The sequence below is a fragment of the Halictus rubicundus genome, chromosome 16 (genome assembly GCF_050948215.1).
Source record: "Halictus rubicundus isolate RS-2024b chromosome 16, iyHalRubi1_principal, whole genome shotgun sequence".
Classification (NCBI taxonomy): Eukaryota; Metazoa; Arthropoda; class Insecta; order Hymenoptera; family Halictidae; genus Halictus; species Halictus rubicundus.
The window spans coordinates 3,602,069-3,621,813 of NC_135164.1; the positions used below are offsets into that span (position 1 = coordinate 3,602,069).

The following is a 19,745-nucleotide window of genomic DNA, read 5'->3' on the forward strand; positions in this document are numbered from 1 at the left end:
TAATAGTGACACTATCAATAAGACACTAAATTGATGCACAATATTTGTTCCAAAATTGTTCGAAACGAATTATCATTGTAGCAGAAATTTCTTATTCTGAAATTTAAATAAAACAAACTGTTAGCGGACATCAGCAATAATACGCTTTGTGTTATAGGGATAAAGAGTACAGTCGAATAAGATATAACTCAAGAATTTCAACACTGGTTTTCATTTTTTTTTAAAAAACTGTAATTATTATTAATCGTAATAATATGATTATTGACAATGACGCGGCTATGTGCACATTAAAACACCTTAATCCGTATCTTACAAGACCAGCTTTTTCTTTTACATTATATACAGTAGCTAAATATTGTATTATTTCACTTTGCAATATAATAAAACTATTTATATATTTATATATTTATATATATGTCTCGCGCATGTGTCCGGCTTGTTGTATGGGTCCACGCTCGTGGTCACATGTGGACGCGTTCCAACGGTTCTGTTCTTTTAATGAGAAATTCATCGTTATCGGGTTCTTTTTCCTATGCTTAGCGTAAGAAACGATTTGAAATAAAACGATTTCGCTTGGCGCGCGTGCTTCCTTTCTCTCACTCACACTCTCTTAGTTTTCACTTCTCTTTCTCTGTACAACGTAATAGGCTCCGCTAAGGCTCCGTTTATCGTCGACGAGATTCTCTCTATCTCACTCTCTCATTCTCTCATTCTCTTGCTTTCTGGCATCCAAGACACGTAACGTTATTTCTTCTCCGAAAATTCAGGATTCTAACTATTTTTAATATATTGTATTAACATTCCTTTCGATCCTAGAACCAGTCGACATTGAAACGATTAAAACCCACTTGTCGATCTCAGCCTTGCAACTTTAATCTTCTTATTTACAAATTCACTGTGACGAATGGTATTGTTCTTTTTGTTTATTTCGTCACCAGGTCCGCGTAGCATGGCCGGTTAAGTGTAAACACAATTGTTGGATAAAGTCGATGATATAAATAACAAAAAATGTACATATCAAACGTAGCCACAAGATTGATGTTGAGCGAGACACCGCTTCCGGTACAGATGCATTTCCGGTGCATAGACAGTTTAGACGTCCGGAGCTGACTTATAGGGAAAGAAAATGAAACGATATACATTTGTGTATGATGGTCAGAATATTCGGTTCACAATGTTTTCAATATTACGTATTATAAATAAAGGAATCTTTGAGCCAAGTGCAAAAATTAAAAAATTCAATCATTCTCCCTCCAGTTTCATGAACGGTGTCTGTTTAAGCACTGAAACACGTAGACAAGTAGATAGAAAATTCTAGGTATTCGTAGCATATTGCACCGCCATTTTCTACAGAAATGTATTACAACTCATAAATACGCAATACGTTGATCTTTCAATTATATTAATAAAAATGTTTGCCACTCGAGATCGATATCAAGCTACAAGAGAGAAAAAATTTACAAAAAAATTTCTTTTGCACTGTTTCCATCGACGACAATTCCCTCATTATCATCCTCCGGGATTTCATTAAATGAGACCCCACGTAAAATCGATAAACAACGAGCAACAAGATATTAAAAAATAAAACACATTACGAGGTATTCGTAAACGTTTAAGAAACGTTCCGTTACGTTCTCTTGCACAGGTGTTGATGTATCAAAATTCATATAAAAACAAGTACAATCTTGAACGTCGTAGATGAACACGCGCACAACATCGTACAATGCGAGTGCGGCGCGGTAGAAGTTTTGCAATCTGCGACATTGTTTGTCAATAACTTAAAAGATGTAATAAACAACAACTTAATTAAACAGAGAAACGATAATAGAACACGTTTTGAGAATTCGACGTGCGGTTAGCACAGGGATCTTTCGTGTCACGGACACGGTATTTCTAAACGGATAATCTGTACATATAATACATACGTGTGCATAGTATTGTACACACACATACATATATAAAATACAACATTAAACGATAGAAAACTACAAATACACAAGAAATGATCGCTAATCGTGACGAATCTCCGCATTACATACTTGTAAAAAGTTTGATTTTGATTCCGAACTGTTTCAATGAACGGAACGGACATTCCCATGATGGTGTTAATTAAAACGAGAAGAAGGAAAACAGAACAATAAGTACGCAATAGCGGACGTAATGAGATTTGCTGACTGGATCTGGGATGAAAGTACACCGGTCCGCGCAGAGAAATTCCGTACCCCGGGTTTCCGAGCGAATAAGTTACGTTTTATAATCATTATTTTCTTGTTTAATTAATTGATTTCCTTTTCTTTGTCCTCGCAACGAAAGAGGAAACGGAAGTTACGCAATACACGGCGACAGGAAGAAATCTTCCTACGTTGCCAACACCGTGGCGGAGTTCCAAACGAGGACAAAATTTCTTTTTGCAAAGAGAACGCAACACGATCCGGATCTGAATTACGTCGCGACCATATACAGAGTGTCTCACTAAACTTTGTCACTGGAAATATTTTCCCAAGTTCAAGAATATTTGGAAAAAAATTTACTTAAAACATTCAGACTCCATCTATTAAGGGATTTATTAAATACAAAATTATATGAAACGTCTATCAATTTTGATTTAGTTCTATGATTCCTTAGTCAGAAGTAAAAAACATTTGTGGTAATATTGTATGGTTTGATTAGAATCGTAAAAAGATGAAAACATAATCGATTCTTAGCGAAAATGTTACGGGAAAATGTAGGTCACTCTGTTCTCTTGTTTTAATAATTTAATTTATGTAGAGCTTTTGTAGACTTTCAACGACTTCGTGCTTCGATTACTGGGTCCCCTGGCCTCCTTGACTAATAAAATGCACTCATTTCACGAGTAACAACTTATTATGTATAATGAAAAACGACAGAGTGACCTTAAGTTATCCTTGCCATCTATTTTCCAAATAAATACCCAGTGGATACAAAACGCGTTTGCATACTCAATTCTTTTATAATATATACATTGAAGAAGACGAAGAAATGTACAACGGAGCATATCGCCTCGATGCTTATTACAATCGATGATTAAGTTAAAAAGTTTTAATAGTATAACAATTTATAAAATCTGCAAAATCTTTTTGTACCCGCTGTGTACTCATTACATGAAACTTTCAGGGGGGAGGGGGATTGCACTACACTGCAAGTACAAATGCTTTAAAAAAAATGATCGAACTGGGAAAAAGTATTTCGGGCAATAAAGTGAGATGCAATGTATCCTCTTATAGTCCATTAAAATAACGAGATGTCCATGGGAACGAGATCCCGTAATTACGCAGCCGTCCCTGAGGGAATAGAATGTATTTCGACGCGACTCGATACGAAATTACCGATTATATATATTTATATGTATATATAAATCTTTCAAAGTAAACACGTAAAAACCAAAAGGAGAGCGAACGAATTATGTATAATGCTATGTATAATATATATATATGTTTATATATATATATACACTATCGTATAAAAACATACTTCCTCTATAGAACTTATTTACACTAAATAAGAATAAATTATTAACATTGTACTCGGTGTAAAATATACTTTTTCATATATAAAATATATTACATATGTATATAATATATTATATATATAAAAAAACCAGAACGACGTTCTGACGATTAAGACACTATATATAATATCAAATGAACTCGTAAAAACGATGAAGAATGCGTGCGTTATACGGTTCTTACGAATTTGCTTTGATCGACATGGTTTACACTACGCGTACTTATGTATATTTATGGGATGTCTGTGTGGACAACTGCGTAATCGTGGACGACTATTGCGATTAGACTATACGGATTCATCGAGTTCTGCATTTTCCGCTGGAAAAGGCTGTCTGTCGCGCAGCTGCATTGTCCTCGTGGCGGATGATTTACTTCCAAAATACCAGATGATTCCACAGGTAATGTCGTTCCACTAGTCATTTTGCGTAAATCAAAGTGACGATATTGTGACAGAAAAATTGAGAAATGATTGAAACGTGGAACATTATCATAGGGTGAAATAGTTAAATATAACAATGATTAAAAATAGTTACACTAACATCTCTAAATCTAAAAATAACATTAGAGACGACAGTATTGTGGAATTATCTAATACACTGTTTTTCGAATTACTCCGCCCGATATACACGCGTTTGTTCTACCGCTTGATTTTACACTATGTACTATTATGTTTCTTTTTTCATGTAACGTAAAAGGTCGAGCGACGGCCTCTCGTTGACGGAAGGGAATCACTCGAGTGATATTCAACGGTTTAATTAGGGGGTTACCGAACGTTTCTGCACGGCCCAGGACTGTCTGGAAGATCGGACCGCGTGGTAAAACACAGCCATCACGTAAGCTTCGCACTGATTACAAAATTCTCTCGCGCGCATTCACACGCTTCACACATACACACTCGCTCAATCACTCTTCCCTCTGTCTCATCGACTTAAACTAAATACAATCGTAGATTACAAATATGTACAATTAACTAGTTCTTACTGCGAAGGGGCTGACAAGGCCGTGTACGAAGTGCTCTCTAGAATCCTCTTATTTGCTATATCCCTTTGCAATTATTTTGTATCAACATAGGATCAGCCATTAAATAATGAACTTTCAAATGCCTTCACAACTGTTGATAATGCAAGAAAATATTTTTGCTGTGCAATCGCTATAACCCACAAATACTTTAATTTTGAAAAAGCTTCTAAGGCGACACCTGACAGCGAGCATGAAAATAATAGACTATTTTATTTTGGAAAATCCGGAAAAACTAATGCAATTTTTGAGCAAACATATGAAATAATAGTACTTCCCTAGATGTATTGTATTATCAAAAATGATGATAGCATTTTAAGTTCTAATGTTAGATAACTACCCCACATATAATGAGCTACAAGATTAATCACACAATACGTGTGTACAAATGAAAGAAATTCTATTCTGAATATTATTAATTACATTCAAACCTATATAGTGGTATGTTGAATATCGACACTTTGTAACGTTTGTTCTTGTTAATTTGTTATTACAAATGTTGATATACAGACACACTTTCTAGATGTACATGTTTGAATAAAATTAATAACATGGAAAATGTGGCAGTTTGATTACTATGTTCTTAGTGTACGACTATTCTTCTTGTTTATTTTAAATGTAAGAGTTTCTAAATGAATGAATATGATTCTTTGGAGAGATCCTCGTCAACGGCCTCGACCGGTTCTTCGTCTGTTCTTTCGCAAAAGGAAAAACACAGACATTTCGTCGTCGTCGTCGCCGCCGCGAAATGGCACGCCCGTTTCGTCTCTCGAGTATTGTTAAGAATAAAACCGGATTCCTCGAGGAGCATAGGTTCTTCGATAACGTCGGAGAATGTCCTTTGTAGCGAGTCCGAAACGAGTATATCTTAGAAGTTCCTATCACCTTGTTTCCTCTCTCGTCAAACTGAACGTTTTCGGTCGCCGTGAGAAGGTGAAGTCTGTCTAAAAGACGTTCGTTCGTAATACCGAGAAATAGATAACGATTTCATTTTTTCAGCCATATAAGACAAATTCAAAAACATTTAGGATAAAAAGGTTTTGCAAATATTACCATCAACGTTATATAAATAATGATTTTCTTATTAACTCCGTATAATCTTGTACAAAATCATAAAAGGTACCGTATTGCGGGCTTAGTGGGCACTGACAACATTTATATTCCTCAATTGTATCCATCGTTCCCCATTTTTAGGAGTTTCTTTCTGACTCAACTGTCTGTAAAGCAGTTGTTTCTTATTTGAAAAATATTGTTCAAGTCTCTGTTGAAGCTTCAGGTACCCGACCGAGTACAGTGGATCGCGAAAATGTTTCAACATTTCTTATCGATAATTTAACGAAGATAACATGTATGTATGTTACACTGTATATTTCGAAATACTATCCATAAGCACGATACAACGCAACAATCAAATTCACAGTTGAAAATTATGATAGAATGTGTTTACTTTAGCTTTGAATGTCACCCAAACAAATGGTAACGTCTAATATTATTAGAATTTGTGTTAATTGCTACGTTAGATCATAGATAACTTTCATCTTCGACAAAAAAAAATGCACCTTTCCTGGAAAAAATGTGTGTTCTACCTTATGTAAAACTATCAAATAAATAGAAAACCGGACCTTACTAATAATGGAAAGTATATAAAAAGTTGGTGTATGTAGTTAAAATAAGAAAGAAAGTATATAATATTAATTATAAATGATTTTTTTGAATGATAAGTTTCAAAAAGGCGAATGAAAGTTATTTATGATCGAGTCTGATGTTTTTCACCCTTTCGTGACAGCTGAATCTTACCGTACTCATAATATTTCGAAATCCTTGTGAATAACTTACATATTAAATTAGAGAAGAGGGCTGCGAGCCTTCGATTATTTTCGTAAACCACTGTACACAATTGGCAAGAAACCGGAAGTTGTCGGATACCAGCGCACCGCTAACTAATTAGGACCTTTCTATATGACTAATTTCTTGCCCAAGTACTGGATAATCTGTAAAACATAAAATGGTAATTGTCAATGATCTTCGACGATAATAAATAATTAAATTCGATTGATCTTAATTTTTCAAAAAAGAACCACGTTCTACGTTTTCCCACTAAACCAATAACACGCTTCATTGACTATAGAGTGTCCAAGAATTATTGCAACCAAAAAGGTGATGATTTCATATGAAAAAAGCTGTTGAAAAGCGAATTGAAACATTCTACACCGTTCCAAACAGATTTCGTTGATTCGAGCACTGCATTTTGTTGAATCAAAATTACAAAAAAATTTGTTTCATATAAAATCACTGTGATTCTAAAACGCACTCTTTAAAAACGCTCTCGACTAAAAAAAGTATAATATTCTTCATCTGCCTCTATAAAAAGAACCATACCTCGTGAAACGCTTTTTTGTCCACCTTATCACAGCGACGCGTGCGCTCATATCGCTAGCAACCGCGATCATAATTGCATATCGAGTCTGTTTTCGACGTTAACAAAATCGAAGTTAAACGAGCACCGTGTCCTCTTGCTCCATTACTCCACGAGTATCATTAATTATCACCTAACTTGGCATCCTTGCGGTATACTAGTCGCGGCAGGACACGCGGAGGAGTCTCTTTGCACGGAATTGCTATTGCTCTCCTCTTCTTCCTCTTCCTCTTCTTCCCTGGAGGAATCCTCCTCTTGATTTTTCACCGGTGGATTCCTCGCCTCCTCGTTCGTCACTTCGGGACTTCTCTGCTTCTCCGTCGTTAAACCGGACTCTTCACCGTGGACCGACGGGCCCTTCAGCTCATAACCCTCCTGGCAACGTGTCAATTTTAACCTGATCGGCGTGACCTTAGCCGAACGAACGTTCCTAGGCGCGCTTCCGCCAGTATCTGGATCGGTAGGCTGTTTCTCCTCGATGGTCGCAACCACCGCCGGATAAACTGGTTCATCCTTCGCCGGTTCCGGCGGCGGAGGACCTACCCTGCTATCAGTCGGATGTCGTTCCTCCTCGTCCTCCTCTTCCTCGTCTGTCAGCATAATCGGCAGTTCATCCGGTGAATCGTTCCCCTTGCCTAACCTAATGATCAGCTTCGGTGGAGCAGCACCGCCTTCCAGGATTCGAACCCTAGCTTCTTTCCTGCTGGACTGACGTTTCTTTCTCTTGCCATTCTTATCCTTCTTGCTCTTCTGCCGAAGCTTCTCATCGTTGTCAAAACCGGCCATGATCATCCGCCTGAATTTCATACTCTCTCTGCGTAACTCTTCTATACTCGGCGTGCTACTAGGAATACTACTCAACCGCTTCTTCGGCGGTCTAATCCTGGTTCTGTCGTCCTGACCGGTCTCTTGACCACCGATTATACTGTTACCGATTTTGATCTTTAACTTAGGCGGACCGCTATTCGTCGTGGTGGTCGACGTGGTTGTTGTCGTTGACCTACCACCGCTGCTCTGCCTTCCTCTACGACGATCCGCATTCACAACCGGAGTGTTTCCGCTAGAACTGGCGCCGTTGGTAGCGCTGCCCCGTCTCCTTTCCACGTTACCTTCCTCCTCGTTCGTGTCCAGGAACCCGGCCGGTCGTTCTTTTCTTCGTTTCTTCTCCATGTTCGCGTCGACTACCGCTTTGTAGTCTTCTCTGGTCGGTATACTGGTCATTGACGCGACAGCTTTGGGTATAGTGATTACTGTGCGATTGATAGGTGGTATGATGATCGGTGCGGACGTTGCCAGGTTCCCGCAACCTGGCTCGTCCATGTTCATGTCCTGGGAACAATACTGTCTGAGCAACTCTTTCTTCCTCATCCGCCTGAGATTCGACGTTCCGGAAGCTACGGAAGCACTGGTAGCAGCCGGTGCGATGATTACGGGCGCTTGTTGAGCCAACGGAGGCACCGATGAGGCAGGAACGTAATTCGCGTCGAGGAACGGACCTTTGATTTTCACCTTCAACTGGTTCCGCGAGTCCGTCAAGGAAACCTTATTGGCATCCGCGAAACCGGAAGAAGAGGCGTCGATGTTGGCATCGAAGCTTGGCTTCGAACAGTCCTCCTGACCCTGTTTGCCGATCAACGCGGATCTCAATTCCTTGTCCAAGTCTTCCTCGATGTCCGGAAGCGTGGGATCGCTCGTTGAAACACTGGTGAACGTACTTAGGAAATGGTTGTCGTAGCTCTGCCCGTGCAACGTGGAAGAACTGGACGCATCCAGAGTAGAATTGTACGTTCTCATGTCGACGGGACCAGGGATCAGCGGTAGAACAGTATCGAAGCTTTGTCCAGCGTTCGACTCGTTTTCCACGACGCCAGAGTCGTCGTGGCCAGGAGAACAGGATAATCTCCTGTCCTCCAGGTACTTCCTGCTGCCTCCGGGACTAGAAAGTCTCGATTGGACGCTTTCAGGGACCACGACGGTCGAATCCCTCCTCTCGACTCCAGCGGTTGCAGCGTCCGTCGATTTCTTCCTCTCTCTCATGGTGCGTAAATCGGCGATGTTCGCCTCGCTGGTGGAATCTTCGTCAGAGTCGAAGTCGTAGACCGTGCCGACCAGTTTGTTTTGTATAGAGTCATCGTGTTGTCCGACGCTCGCGCCCGAGACCAAGGAGAGACCTGTGTGTTGATTTCTGCCTCCTCGACCTCTGCCCCGACCACGACCACGAGTCCTATAACTAGAATGTTGAGCGGAGCTTTTGGCACCTCTGCCCCTTCCTCTCGCGCCAGGAACACCTTTCTGAGTCTCTTGCCTGGGAGACTTTCCTGGGGACTTACTCTGTAACGAAGTAACTCTTGCAGAGGTTCTGGTAGGCTTCGAGGGCGACTTCTTCCCCGGGTGTTGGATTTTAGCGTCGGTTAGGACTTCGGGTATAGTCTCGACGGTAGGCTCGGCAATGTGACTCTCTGGTACTATAGCGTTCAAGAAGTTCAGGGGCAAGGACGGTGTTTCGGCAACCTGCGTCTGTTGCTGTGTCCTGTCGATGGTTTCGGTTGGTGGTGGTACTTGCGGAGGTGGTGGTGGAGGCGGCGGTGGAGGTGTAGCTATTTTAGTAGGCGAGACCATAGCGGCTGTGAGCGCCATATTGTGCGAGGAAGACGTGAACGCTGCGGTGCAGGGTGAGGCTTGTAGGTTCAGCGAGTCCTCCAGAGGCTTCACGTGCGGCAACAGGGACTGTGCCGCCGGAAAGGCGGCTCCAAATGCAGGCGGGAAGAGGGCTGTCCCGGGCGATGGGTATGGCAACGGGGCGGCACAAGACTGAGGCGGAAATAGAGAGACTGGACCAGTACCGTAGTTCGAGTCTGTATAATAAGTTTGTTCGATCGAGCACGGTGGAAAAGGAATTCCTGGGACGTTCTTGTACGGTGGAATGGTATGATCCTCGGCGGATGAGGCAGACGTGATCGACGAAGATGTGGATCTACGAGAGGGCAGAACTTGACTCTCTGCCCATCTGGTATCCGGTCGGCTATTAACATCGTTGTACGGAGAGTTCTGATCGTATTCTTGTTGTCTGACAACATCGTCTTCCTTTTCCAATGCTCTGTCCATTATCTCGGCTGCCTGATCGTCTTCGGACGCTGGTAATCCTATTAGATGCCTGTTCACCATGTCCATAGGGTTCTCCTCGGGTATTTGTTGATCTAGTATTGTCCTCTCGTGTGCCTCGCGCTGGCCATGAAGTATAGTGTGCGATTGTTGAAGAAGATATTGCTCTTGTAAGGTAGTTGCATTCAAGTGTGAACGTGTCAATGATTCGCTATCTTGAATAGATTCGTTAGTGAACTGGTGATTGCCGTATCGATGATTTTGCGTTTCCATGAGAGCATTCAGGTGTTGAACATCAGTAGGCTCGAAGTTGTTTGTACTCGGCGGAACCCACCTCTCGTCGGTCTCCGCACGATCGAGCTTCGATCGTTCCACCAGACTGACCTTGTTCGTTTCTCGATCCTCCTCGTAGGCCGTGTATCTATCATTGGTATTTGAGTAGCACGTTTTCCTCTTTTCGTCTATCGTGTCTTTACAGCTACCGGGACGGGCTTCGTTAACGACTATCTCTCCCTCGGGCATTTCAACGTTATTCTTCACATCCAAGACCGATGGCTCTGTAGGTTCAAGATTCTTTGTCTCCTTCTCCGGTTGCAAACTCAACTGGTGTTGCAGATGCGACTGCTGCAGTTGATGTTGTGGTGGCTGTAGCTGCTGTTGTTGTTCAAACGCCTTCTCCACCAGTGGTTCTTCCTTCTTTATCTGACCGTCCACAGGTACTGCCTCTAATTCAAACTGACTAGAATTCGACTTCTTCGAGAGTTCCATGCGTAGTTTCTCCACGAGATGGAGAGTTTCCCTAGCACTATCTTCTTTCGAGTCCTCCTTGAACCACAGCTCGTTGTTGAAGGAGAAACTCAATGGTGCCGATCGTTCCTCCGGGTCTCTGGATATACCGAATCCGTCCTCGTTCACCATCTCTTCGGTCAGCATATCCTGATCAAAATCAAACAATTCTGAGACACTCGGATCCTTGCCGTGCTGCGGCGAGAAGATCGATCGATTCACAGATTTCCGTCTCTTCTGATGATCTTTTTCTATGGTTTCAACTTTCTCCGAAACAATCTTAACACTATCTTCTTCCGGCGTCTCCTTTGGAAGATTTTCCCCTACAGGAACGACGACTTCCATGGTCGATGATTCAATATAGTTCTCCGTGCTCCTTTCAGATTTCTTCTTATCAAAAGAAAGTATTTTTTCTGGTTGTGATGCTTCTACAATGTCTTTCTTAATCGGCTCTTGCTCGGGCAGCTCTTCAGGTTTCGCCTTCTCGATTAATATTTCGCTTTCAGTAACGTGATTCTTACGATCTTCGTTCTTAATAGTTTCCTTTATTTGTGGAGGCTCTTCTAAGATTTCTTTCTCTTCTTTTTCTTCGTCAACAAACTTCTCGACCTTCACCTCCGAATTCTTACTCTTTGATATTTTGTCCAGATGTTCGCGTTTTTCTAATAATTTATCCAAACCTCCAGTCCTAAGCGATTTCTTCGGACTATCCCTTTCGGCTCTACGCTGCTTCATCTCCTCCTCCAACGTATTCACTGCCTCTTTGCTGCCTCCAAGTTTCTTAGCCTTCTTGTCGTCGTTCTTGAGGGAATTCTCGATGGTTTCGTTAATCTTTTCTTGCACCACAGTCTTCGACTCGTCCTTCCTACTCTGTTCCTCATCTTTCTTTTCAATTTCCTTGACTTGCTTCTCACTCACCCGTTTCTCCGGTTTTTTGGTCGTTTCTTTCTTTTCATCCTTCGTGGCAAACTCATTTGGTTTTCGCTTTCTGCCCTCAGGTTTAGTCTTGTTATCTTCTTTTCGTGACTGGGACTGTTGTTTAGCAGCCTGACCCGACTTCTTGGCAGGTCTGGACCCAGAAACACTTCTTGCCCCATCATGATCTCCAGCCCCAAGGAGCAGATCCTCATTAGCCTCCGTTCCCGTGGCTGGTTGTGGTTGTGGTTGCTGTTGTTGTTGTTGTTGTTGCTTCTTGCTGTCTCTCTGATCCTGCTTCTTTGCCTCCTGTTGTTGTTCTTGTTGTTGTTCTTTAGAGGTTCTACGAGGTTCCTCTCTCTCAGTAGGCGGCTGAAACTCTGGTCCCCGCCGCCCGTCGGAAGTTTTAAGCTTCTTCTCGGGCAGCTTCTTAAGTTTCCGCCCTGAGATTGGTTTCCTTTCGGTTTCTCGTTCCGGTGATGCTTTAACAGATTGTTGTTTTTTGTTTGTCGCGCTTGGAGCCGTTGCCAATCTACTCTTCGTCCTGTTTCCGGCGTCGCTTTCGGAGGAAGTGGTGGAAGAAGAAGCGTCCTTTATATCATTCGAGAGCCTTCTACGACTAGGACTCTCAGAATCACTACTACTTTCTGTCGAACTGCTGCAACTGTTGCTGCTACTGCTACTGTCGCTGTTACTGGAGAGCGCCGACTTCCTTTCACTGGGTTTCCTTGGTCTTCTAGACCGATTGTCCTTGGAAAGTACCTCTTCCTTCCTCGAAGCAGATTCTTCTTTCTTCGAGGGCAACTCCTCTTTCCTTGAAGCTTCTTCTTTCCTCGATGAGGAAGAAGATGACGAAGAGGAGGACGAAGACGATGATGAAGAAGATGAAGAAGAAGATGATGAGGATGACGACGAAGAAGACATTTCGTCCTTTCTCGAAGACAACTCTTCTTTCCTGGACGAAGAAGAAGCATCGTCTTTTCTAACTTCCTTCCGTTTGCCACTTTCCGGAGATTCCTTTTTCCTTCCATCGAGAGTCTCTTGTTCGATCTGCTGTTGCGTAGGCTTGCTGCCTAAACCACTCTTTATGTGCTCGGCAGCCTTCTTTGCAGCTTGCCTTTGTGGAACGTACGCCAAGATTTCTGTTCCATCGCCGAATTCCTTATCAAAATCGTAGACATCGTTATTCTTGACCTCCTTCGGGGGTTTACTTTCTTTTTGTTTCTTGCTGGGACTTTTTTCTTTCTGTGGTTTAGAAGAAGTAGAACACTTGGGTACCTCCTCTACAGAAGGCTTCACTGTTTCCGTTGGAACTTCAGGCACCGGATTTTCTTTCTTACTCTGTTGCGTACGCTGCATAATTTCCGAAGCCTTCTTCGCCGCTTGTCTTTGAGGTACTATTAACGCTGAGGGTATGTATTCTTTCTTCTTAGTACTAACTTTACTTTGATTCTCTTTGTTCTTTGTTCCAGTGCTATGGTAAGCAGTTTCCGTATGTCTGGGATCTTTATTGAAGGTTTTCTGCGCGTTCTTCGACAAGTTCGCAGCAGAGAATTCTTTAACCGCTGCTTTAGTAATCAGAACTGCCGACGAATGAGACGTATGCTCCTGAGAGTCTGAATCGGTATCTGAATATATTGCTGAAGCTGTAAGGTGTTTCGTCGTCACGGCGTTCAAAGGCAACAGTTCATCACTTTCACTACCGGAAGCGCTTCCCAACTCCTTCTCCATGTGTTGAAGCGTGTTTGACCTACTATTAACAAGCTTCTCGTTCTCACTGTTCTCTTTGAGCAACTTATCCGTGTGCAGACCACTCTTCTTTGCCTTTCTACGCGACAGCTTCGTTTTCGCTGATGCATTTGCGTCGTCTTCCGTGCTTGATTCACTTCCCAGTTTAAGAGTTTTCTTCTCCGTTTTCACTTTCGTCGCGTCCGTCTCGCTGCTACTAACGGACGACAAATCACTGCCATAAAGGTTCTTTCTGCGGACGGAGCCGTTAAAGTATAGCTTTTTACTAGAGGCACCATTGAAGTCTTGCTGCTGTTGCGATGGTTGTTGTGGTTGTTGTTGTTGTTGTTGTTGTTGCTGCTGCTGCTGTTGTTGTTGTGTCTTTTTCTCGTCACTGGTCGGTGATTCAATTCCAGCAATCCTGGCAACGATCGTGTCAAAGTCATGGGTATGGTCCTCAGAGTCAGGGTGGGAGTAGAGACGGTCGTAGATCGATGGCCCGTGATTAGCTTCCATTACGGCGGCCGCCGCAGCTGCCGGTAATGGCGGGCCAGACATCACCATTGCTTGCTTGTGGAAAGTCTGCTCTCGTAATCTGAGAAAAGACCGACATAGTTTTTCTCTTCTGCCCACCATATAACAGAGATTTCGAACTCTCTCTAGGTCCTGCCGAAGTTGCACGAATGTCCTCATTTTCTCGAGATCTGCTGCTTGTCCTTGATTGCGAGATCCACTTCCGGAAAGCTCTCCGCAACGTGGTGCTAACAGGGGTTTGTTATGACCAGCCTAAAGATTCAAAACAACAATTAATTAAAACACTTTTCACTTTGGTCGCGATACGGTAGTTAAAGTTATAGAGAAATGCATTTAGTTCGAGCTAGATCTGAATTATAAAGTTCAAATTAAAGTGCACACGAGAAAAATAATGTTATTATCTGAACTGTTTCGTTTCTATAACAAATAAACTTTCAAAGTGTATTCTGATTTACTAGATTAGTTGCTCATAAACATACTAATAAAATAATGAAAACTGACTTTACTAATCAATTTATCAAATATTTAAACGTCACTTACTCTTCTTTTAAGTTTCCAATAATTATAAATATAGACAATGCCATCAGAATCCACGTCTAACTGCTGCGTAACAATGTCCTTTAAGCTCACATGTTTGTCAAATTCTGCTTCTATTTCTTGCAATCTAATACACAAAAACCACATGTACAATATTTTATTTTATTAGTGAAAAACATTTCATTATAGTAAGCAATGTTTTAAATGACGAAAAGAATTGTAGTTACTAACAAACAAGTAGTACTTTGCATTCGACGATCAGAATTATCTCCGCTCGTACATTCCGTGTCAGAAATATTCGGCTTACGACTGTAAATGGTTAATTGCAATACAGTAATAGTAATACATACTTTGCAGCACGTGCTTGATTCTTTTCCTCGGAAGTCATGTCTTTTCTTTTGCGTCTCCTGGATTCTGCGTCCTCCGAATCTGATCCTGCTTTGTCCGCTCCGCTTCCTATACTGCCTCCTGCCCCTTGAACTTTATCTTTTGCATTCGTTCTACAATGTTTTTGGCAGTAGGACTGTAAATTGAACATTTACATTTTCTTTCTAAAAAATTTGCAAACTTACTAGATTTTGTTCTTTAACTTATATAGTCACTTTGTCTAGTCTACAGCCTAGTAGTGTTTCAATTTGTTTTAACAAATTTAACTATTTGTTATTAAAACATTATTGTCAAAACAAATTCAATTAATGTTCTCCACTTCTCTTCTCTTTTTTTTTTTTAACGTATGCTTACATTACTAAAATGTATCTCATTGGTTTTCTACTATGATGAAAGTAAGATCAATGTACCCTTAATTTTACTCCATCATCAGCCATCTCATTTTCAATGATTGCCTTCATCTGCAAACCGTATTTGAAGGCACACGTCACGTGATAAGCCGTCTTGCACGTCTTTATGCTGCATTGGATACAAGCACCGACCCTTTCTCGACATAACACGCATATTAGGGCCCACCGACTTTGCTGTAATCAAAAGTTTGTCCTATTAATATTGCATTATATGAATTACAATTTCTGAATAACGACCACTGTGCTTTCTCAATTAAAGAAGGAAATTTCGTCATCATAAGCTTATATGAATGTGCAAATATATATGTACCGGAATACTGGATATTTTAGTGATAGGCTCCATTCTTTCCACACAACCAATGCTGACTTCTGGGATCCATAAAGCACAAGAGACATGAGCCCACTTTTGACCACTGCGCGTACACTTCATAGCACCACCTTTGTTAGGACAGAGAACACAATCTGGTCGTTGACTTAAAGAACAAGTTCTGCATAACCAGGAACCATCTGGTATTGAAGTAATTCCATAACAAGCTTGATGCACGCATATGTTGCAGCAGTCACAAAATACCATTTCGTTTCCTTCTTCAGAATCAGGCTAATAGAAAACAAAACAAACGCGGATTTTATTTGACAGTTCTTTTTCTTATGGATGTTCATTGTGTTACTGGAAAAATTACTCACAGATCTGCAAACATCACAAATTACGTTCTCATCATACTCAATGCCAAGACCTTCCTCATTTTTTACGATAGTCTGTATTATTTCCCAACAACGAACTTCTAGTTCTTCTATCACGCGTTCCAGTTGCGACTCCGTGATTGGCAATTGCCCAGCCTAAAATATTGTTTAACAAAATTGGAGTATATCTTTTTACATTATATTTTTGAATGCTCTAACCACATTGTACAGTTTGTATATTTCATCTATTATAGATTCATTTTAGAAAAGATAAAAAAATAATTTAATAATTTAAATTTCGCGTAACGAACAACCTATTGGTTCAATAAACATGAAAACTACTTGAAAATTTACTTTCTTTACATTTAGAAAAAGAAAAACATGAAACTTCAAATGTACCTGTGCACGTTCACCATTTAATACATCCAACCAAGCAATATCAGTGTCATCGAGGTCATAAGCACAAGCTTTCTCAGCTCGTGCTGGTGTTGTGCTTAAATGATGATCTTCTGCGTTGAAGTAATCGTCACGCGATATCCTTACGAATTTCTTAGGTCTATGAAAGCATTGTTATAAAAGAAAACTATTAACGTTTGATTATAAAAAAGCATGAAATAATATCTTTTATCTACTTGTAACGCGAGTGTCTTTAGCTTAAAATCATTCATCTTCAAACAATTATTTCTTTAAATATGTGCTTCACATATAAAATGCAATTTTAATCACTTTTATCAGGTAGCAATGCTGACTCAACAGACAATGGATAATTTCATAGAATTATATACACCACAAAAGTATAAATTGCAATTCCATCACTGACCTACATTTTTTGCTACACTTAAAAAACGTCGAATTATTGTTCATGCACATATACTACTGAAATTTATAATTTGCAGACTGTTTGATGTGTCTAATGAGATACAATGTTACTTAAAACTGCTGTAGTTACTTTACACTTTCCGATTTCGTTTTCTTAAACCAACATTTAAAAAGAATATAAATTGTACAAATAAAAGGACTTACAGTTTGAATTCAGAGTGCTGTTTTACAGGTGCTGCCTGCGTGATAGTGACTGTAGGTTCAGGAAGGGAATCTGGGTTGACAGGTACTTGAACACCTCTCTCCCATTCTTGTTTCCACTGATCAGTAATGACCCAATATTCATTGGGACTTAGTGGTTCACTGTCAGGTAATTTCATCGCGCTGATCAAATCCTTACGAAATAATTCTGCTGGAGCCTCAGCAGAGGAGCGATTGTATATACTAGAGATTTTGATGTCGCTAAGAGGTCTGGGGGTCCAGGATGCCCCTCCTTGACTGGACGACGCCATCGTCTCCTCCTCTTCTGAGGGCCCCATGGTAGCTGCCAGCGACGACGAACCCGTCGCTGGACCCAGCCGACATTTGCGCCTTTTGATTGCGCCTGGGCAAGACGCCAAATCATTGTCGTTTCTGTTTATTCGTTTGCCTCGCTGTGCCATTCTACTATACCAAGTGAGCTAGCGGTACGTGGCACGTGCAGGTGAGCCGCGCACACCCTAAAACATTTGTTTTTTCTTCAATCGAAAATACAAAACAGAGAACACAAAAGAAGACAGAACCATGATTTGATTACTTACTACATAGTCGTCCATGTATTTATTATCTAGAAAATGAATTCCTCTTGGAGCTGTAACAAGAAGAAGCATAGTTGTCACATTTGCTCCACACAAAACAAAATAAAAAAAATTTAAGTCAGGGCTTATTCACAGAAATAAAAAGAAACCGGCTTGGCACTATAATTATTATATATATATATATATCAAATGTATATATGTTGATTTTAAAAAGATCAAAGGAATTTTTAAAACATTATGGTGTATTGACAAAAACATTACAAAGAATAAAGTTAAGATATCAGATAATACGACTAATCAGTAAGCTCAAGTTGTAACAAAACAATGTATAGAATCAAATATTTATGTATCGTATCAAATAAATGAAAATCATTCATCATTCTCACAGAAGCAATAGAAAAATCACAAATCCAGCAAGTGAAAATGAAATGTAAACAAAACAGTAATATATAGCATTGAACACATAGGAAAAAAAAAGGTGAGATATATCTACTCAATCAAATTGTACGAAAGCCATTTGGGAAGAGGATGTTTAAATCTAACCGAAGACTACTACTGCAAAGTTAAAAAGGCTAAAATATACAGAAAAACTGGAATTTCACAGTGAACAGAAATGCAAGACACAAAGCATTCCTTCGCAAAGTAAATCCAGAAATTTAGAGCTCTGACTGAGAGATATTTGGTAACACAGATTCACGATTCTGGAAACTGGCACACAATAAAAGATATCATATAAGATTTCCAACGACATAAAAGTTGTTTGAGAGCATAAAAATTGGACAAAAGGGCCGATGGTATGAACCGATTGTATTGCAGGGGGTCTGCGGCCGTTGATCCTCGATGGCCGCCGCGGAGAGGTTATAAATGGGGCAGTCCAGCAGGAAGAGTTATAACTTGAACAAAATCGTTTATCCGTAACGCTATAAGGCCCCGAGCAGTTGCAAAAGCACAAGGATCTTGGAGAAACTGGTCGCCGTGGCGGGTGGCATGTAAACATTGCGACGGAGTTACTCCGCGGCGACGCTCGAGCGGCGCCGAGGCTCGACCGTGAAGGATCGCCGTAAGACTTTCGATGATTCGACACGTGGAAGTCGAGACTCGCGGTCGAGAATAGACGTTTAGAAGAAGATCGGGCGGAGAGTCGAAAATGCTCACGGGTCCATTGGGCTGGTGGTGCTCCTGCTGGCCGACAACATTGACAATACAGATGGCGACAGGCTCGACTCGCACACGAATCTCGACACTCAGGTATACACATCTGTACGCACACGTATATGAATTCGAATGCACATGCAGCACACCAGTGTAAGTAAATACGCACACGCGACGTGAATACACAGGTACGCACCAACGTGAATGCAACACAGGCGCACGATATGGATACGAACACGCGAGCACAAGTTCGACACGCACACGCAAACATGAACACGCACGCGCGCGCAAGAGAGAACCAGAACGTAAGAGAGAGAGAAAAAGATAGAGATGGTTGGAAGGCAGTAAATGCCTTATTATTGATCTATCGACGGAAAGGGTGATTTCGCGCGCGATGATGCACGTGACGAATAATAGCCGGTACGTTTGATCGTGAACGATCGAATTATTCTTCGATCGGTAGCTCCGAGATGGCAGTAGTCCGAGTACGCCTCTGTCACGGCAGCCTAACCAAGATGTCCTCATTAGCAATTCGAGTCGCAGCCGCGACTAGCTCGGTTTTACTCACTTCGTGGGCCGAGGGCTCCTGTTGAGCTCGCTCGACGCCCTCAAATAGCCTCCGTAAGGACACCCGATGGCTTTCTTCCTCGCGCGGTGCACCGAATCGATATTATATTTACATTAATGTGGATACTGCTGTTTGGCGCCATCATGCCTAAAAAAATAACTGTCTGAGCGCAGAGTCACGTGACCCCGCGAGAACACCGTGAGATCTCGCGATTCTTCTTATCCGCGCGGCGCGGACTACCAGCTGCTCTGGAAACCAAGCAGAATCAAAACCTCTGACAATTTCACTATATGCAGGCCCGCAATTCCATCAATCTCCTATACGACTGAATTTCATCAAACTTTCATGAGAATAATCATAAAATAATCG

The 19,745-nt window shown here is 41.2% G+C and overlaps 1 protein-coding gene across 10 annotated transcripts; it reads right to left on the minus strand.

Annotated features, from left to right (window-relative positions):
• Positions 1–301: 301 nt before the first annotated feature.
• On the minus strand, positions 302–19,637 carry Rno (PHD finger protein rhinoceros). 10 transcript variants are annotated; one of them, XR_013083582.1, is made up of 12 exons: positions 19,377–19,637; positions 17,660–17,709; positions 17,064–17,578; positions 16,440–16,596; positions 16,044–16,196; positions 15,670–15,957; positions 15,360–15,533; positions 14,913–15,085; positions 14,566–14,689; positions 6,924–14,277; positions 6,496–6,535; positions 302–5,761 (listed from the first exon to the last, which is right to left on the minus strand). XR_013083582.1 is itself a non-coding variant. In XM_076801926.1 (10 exons), the coding sequence occupies exons 3-10, from the start codon at positions 17,519–17,521 to the stop codon at positions 7,090–7,092; spliced, it is 8,715 nt and encodes a 2,904-aa protein (XP_076658041.1). In that variant the 5' UTR covers positions 17,522–17,578; positions 17,660–17,709; positions 19,377–19,637; the 3' UTR covers positions 302–7,089. The 10 variants fall into 10 exon arrangements, 1 of the variants encoding a protein (XP_076658041.1); XR_013083583.1 differs by having other exon boundaries at positions 302–5,488; positions 6,381–6,535; XR_013083580.1 differs by having other exon boundaries at positions 6,381–6,535.
• Positions 19,638–19,745: the final 108 nt, after the last annotated feature.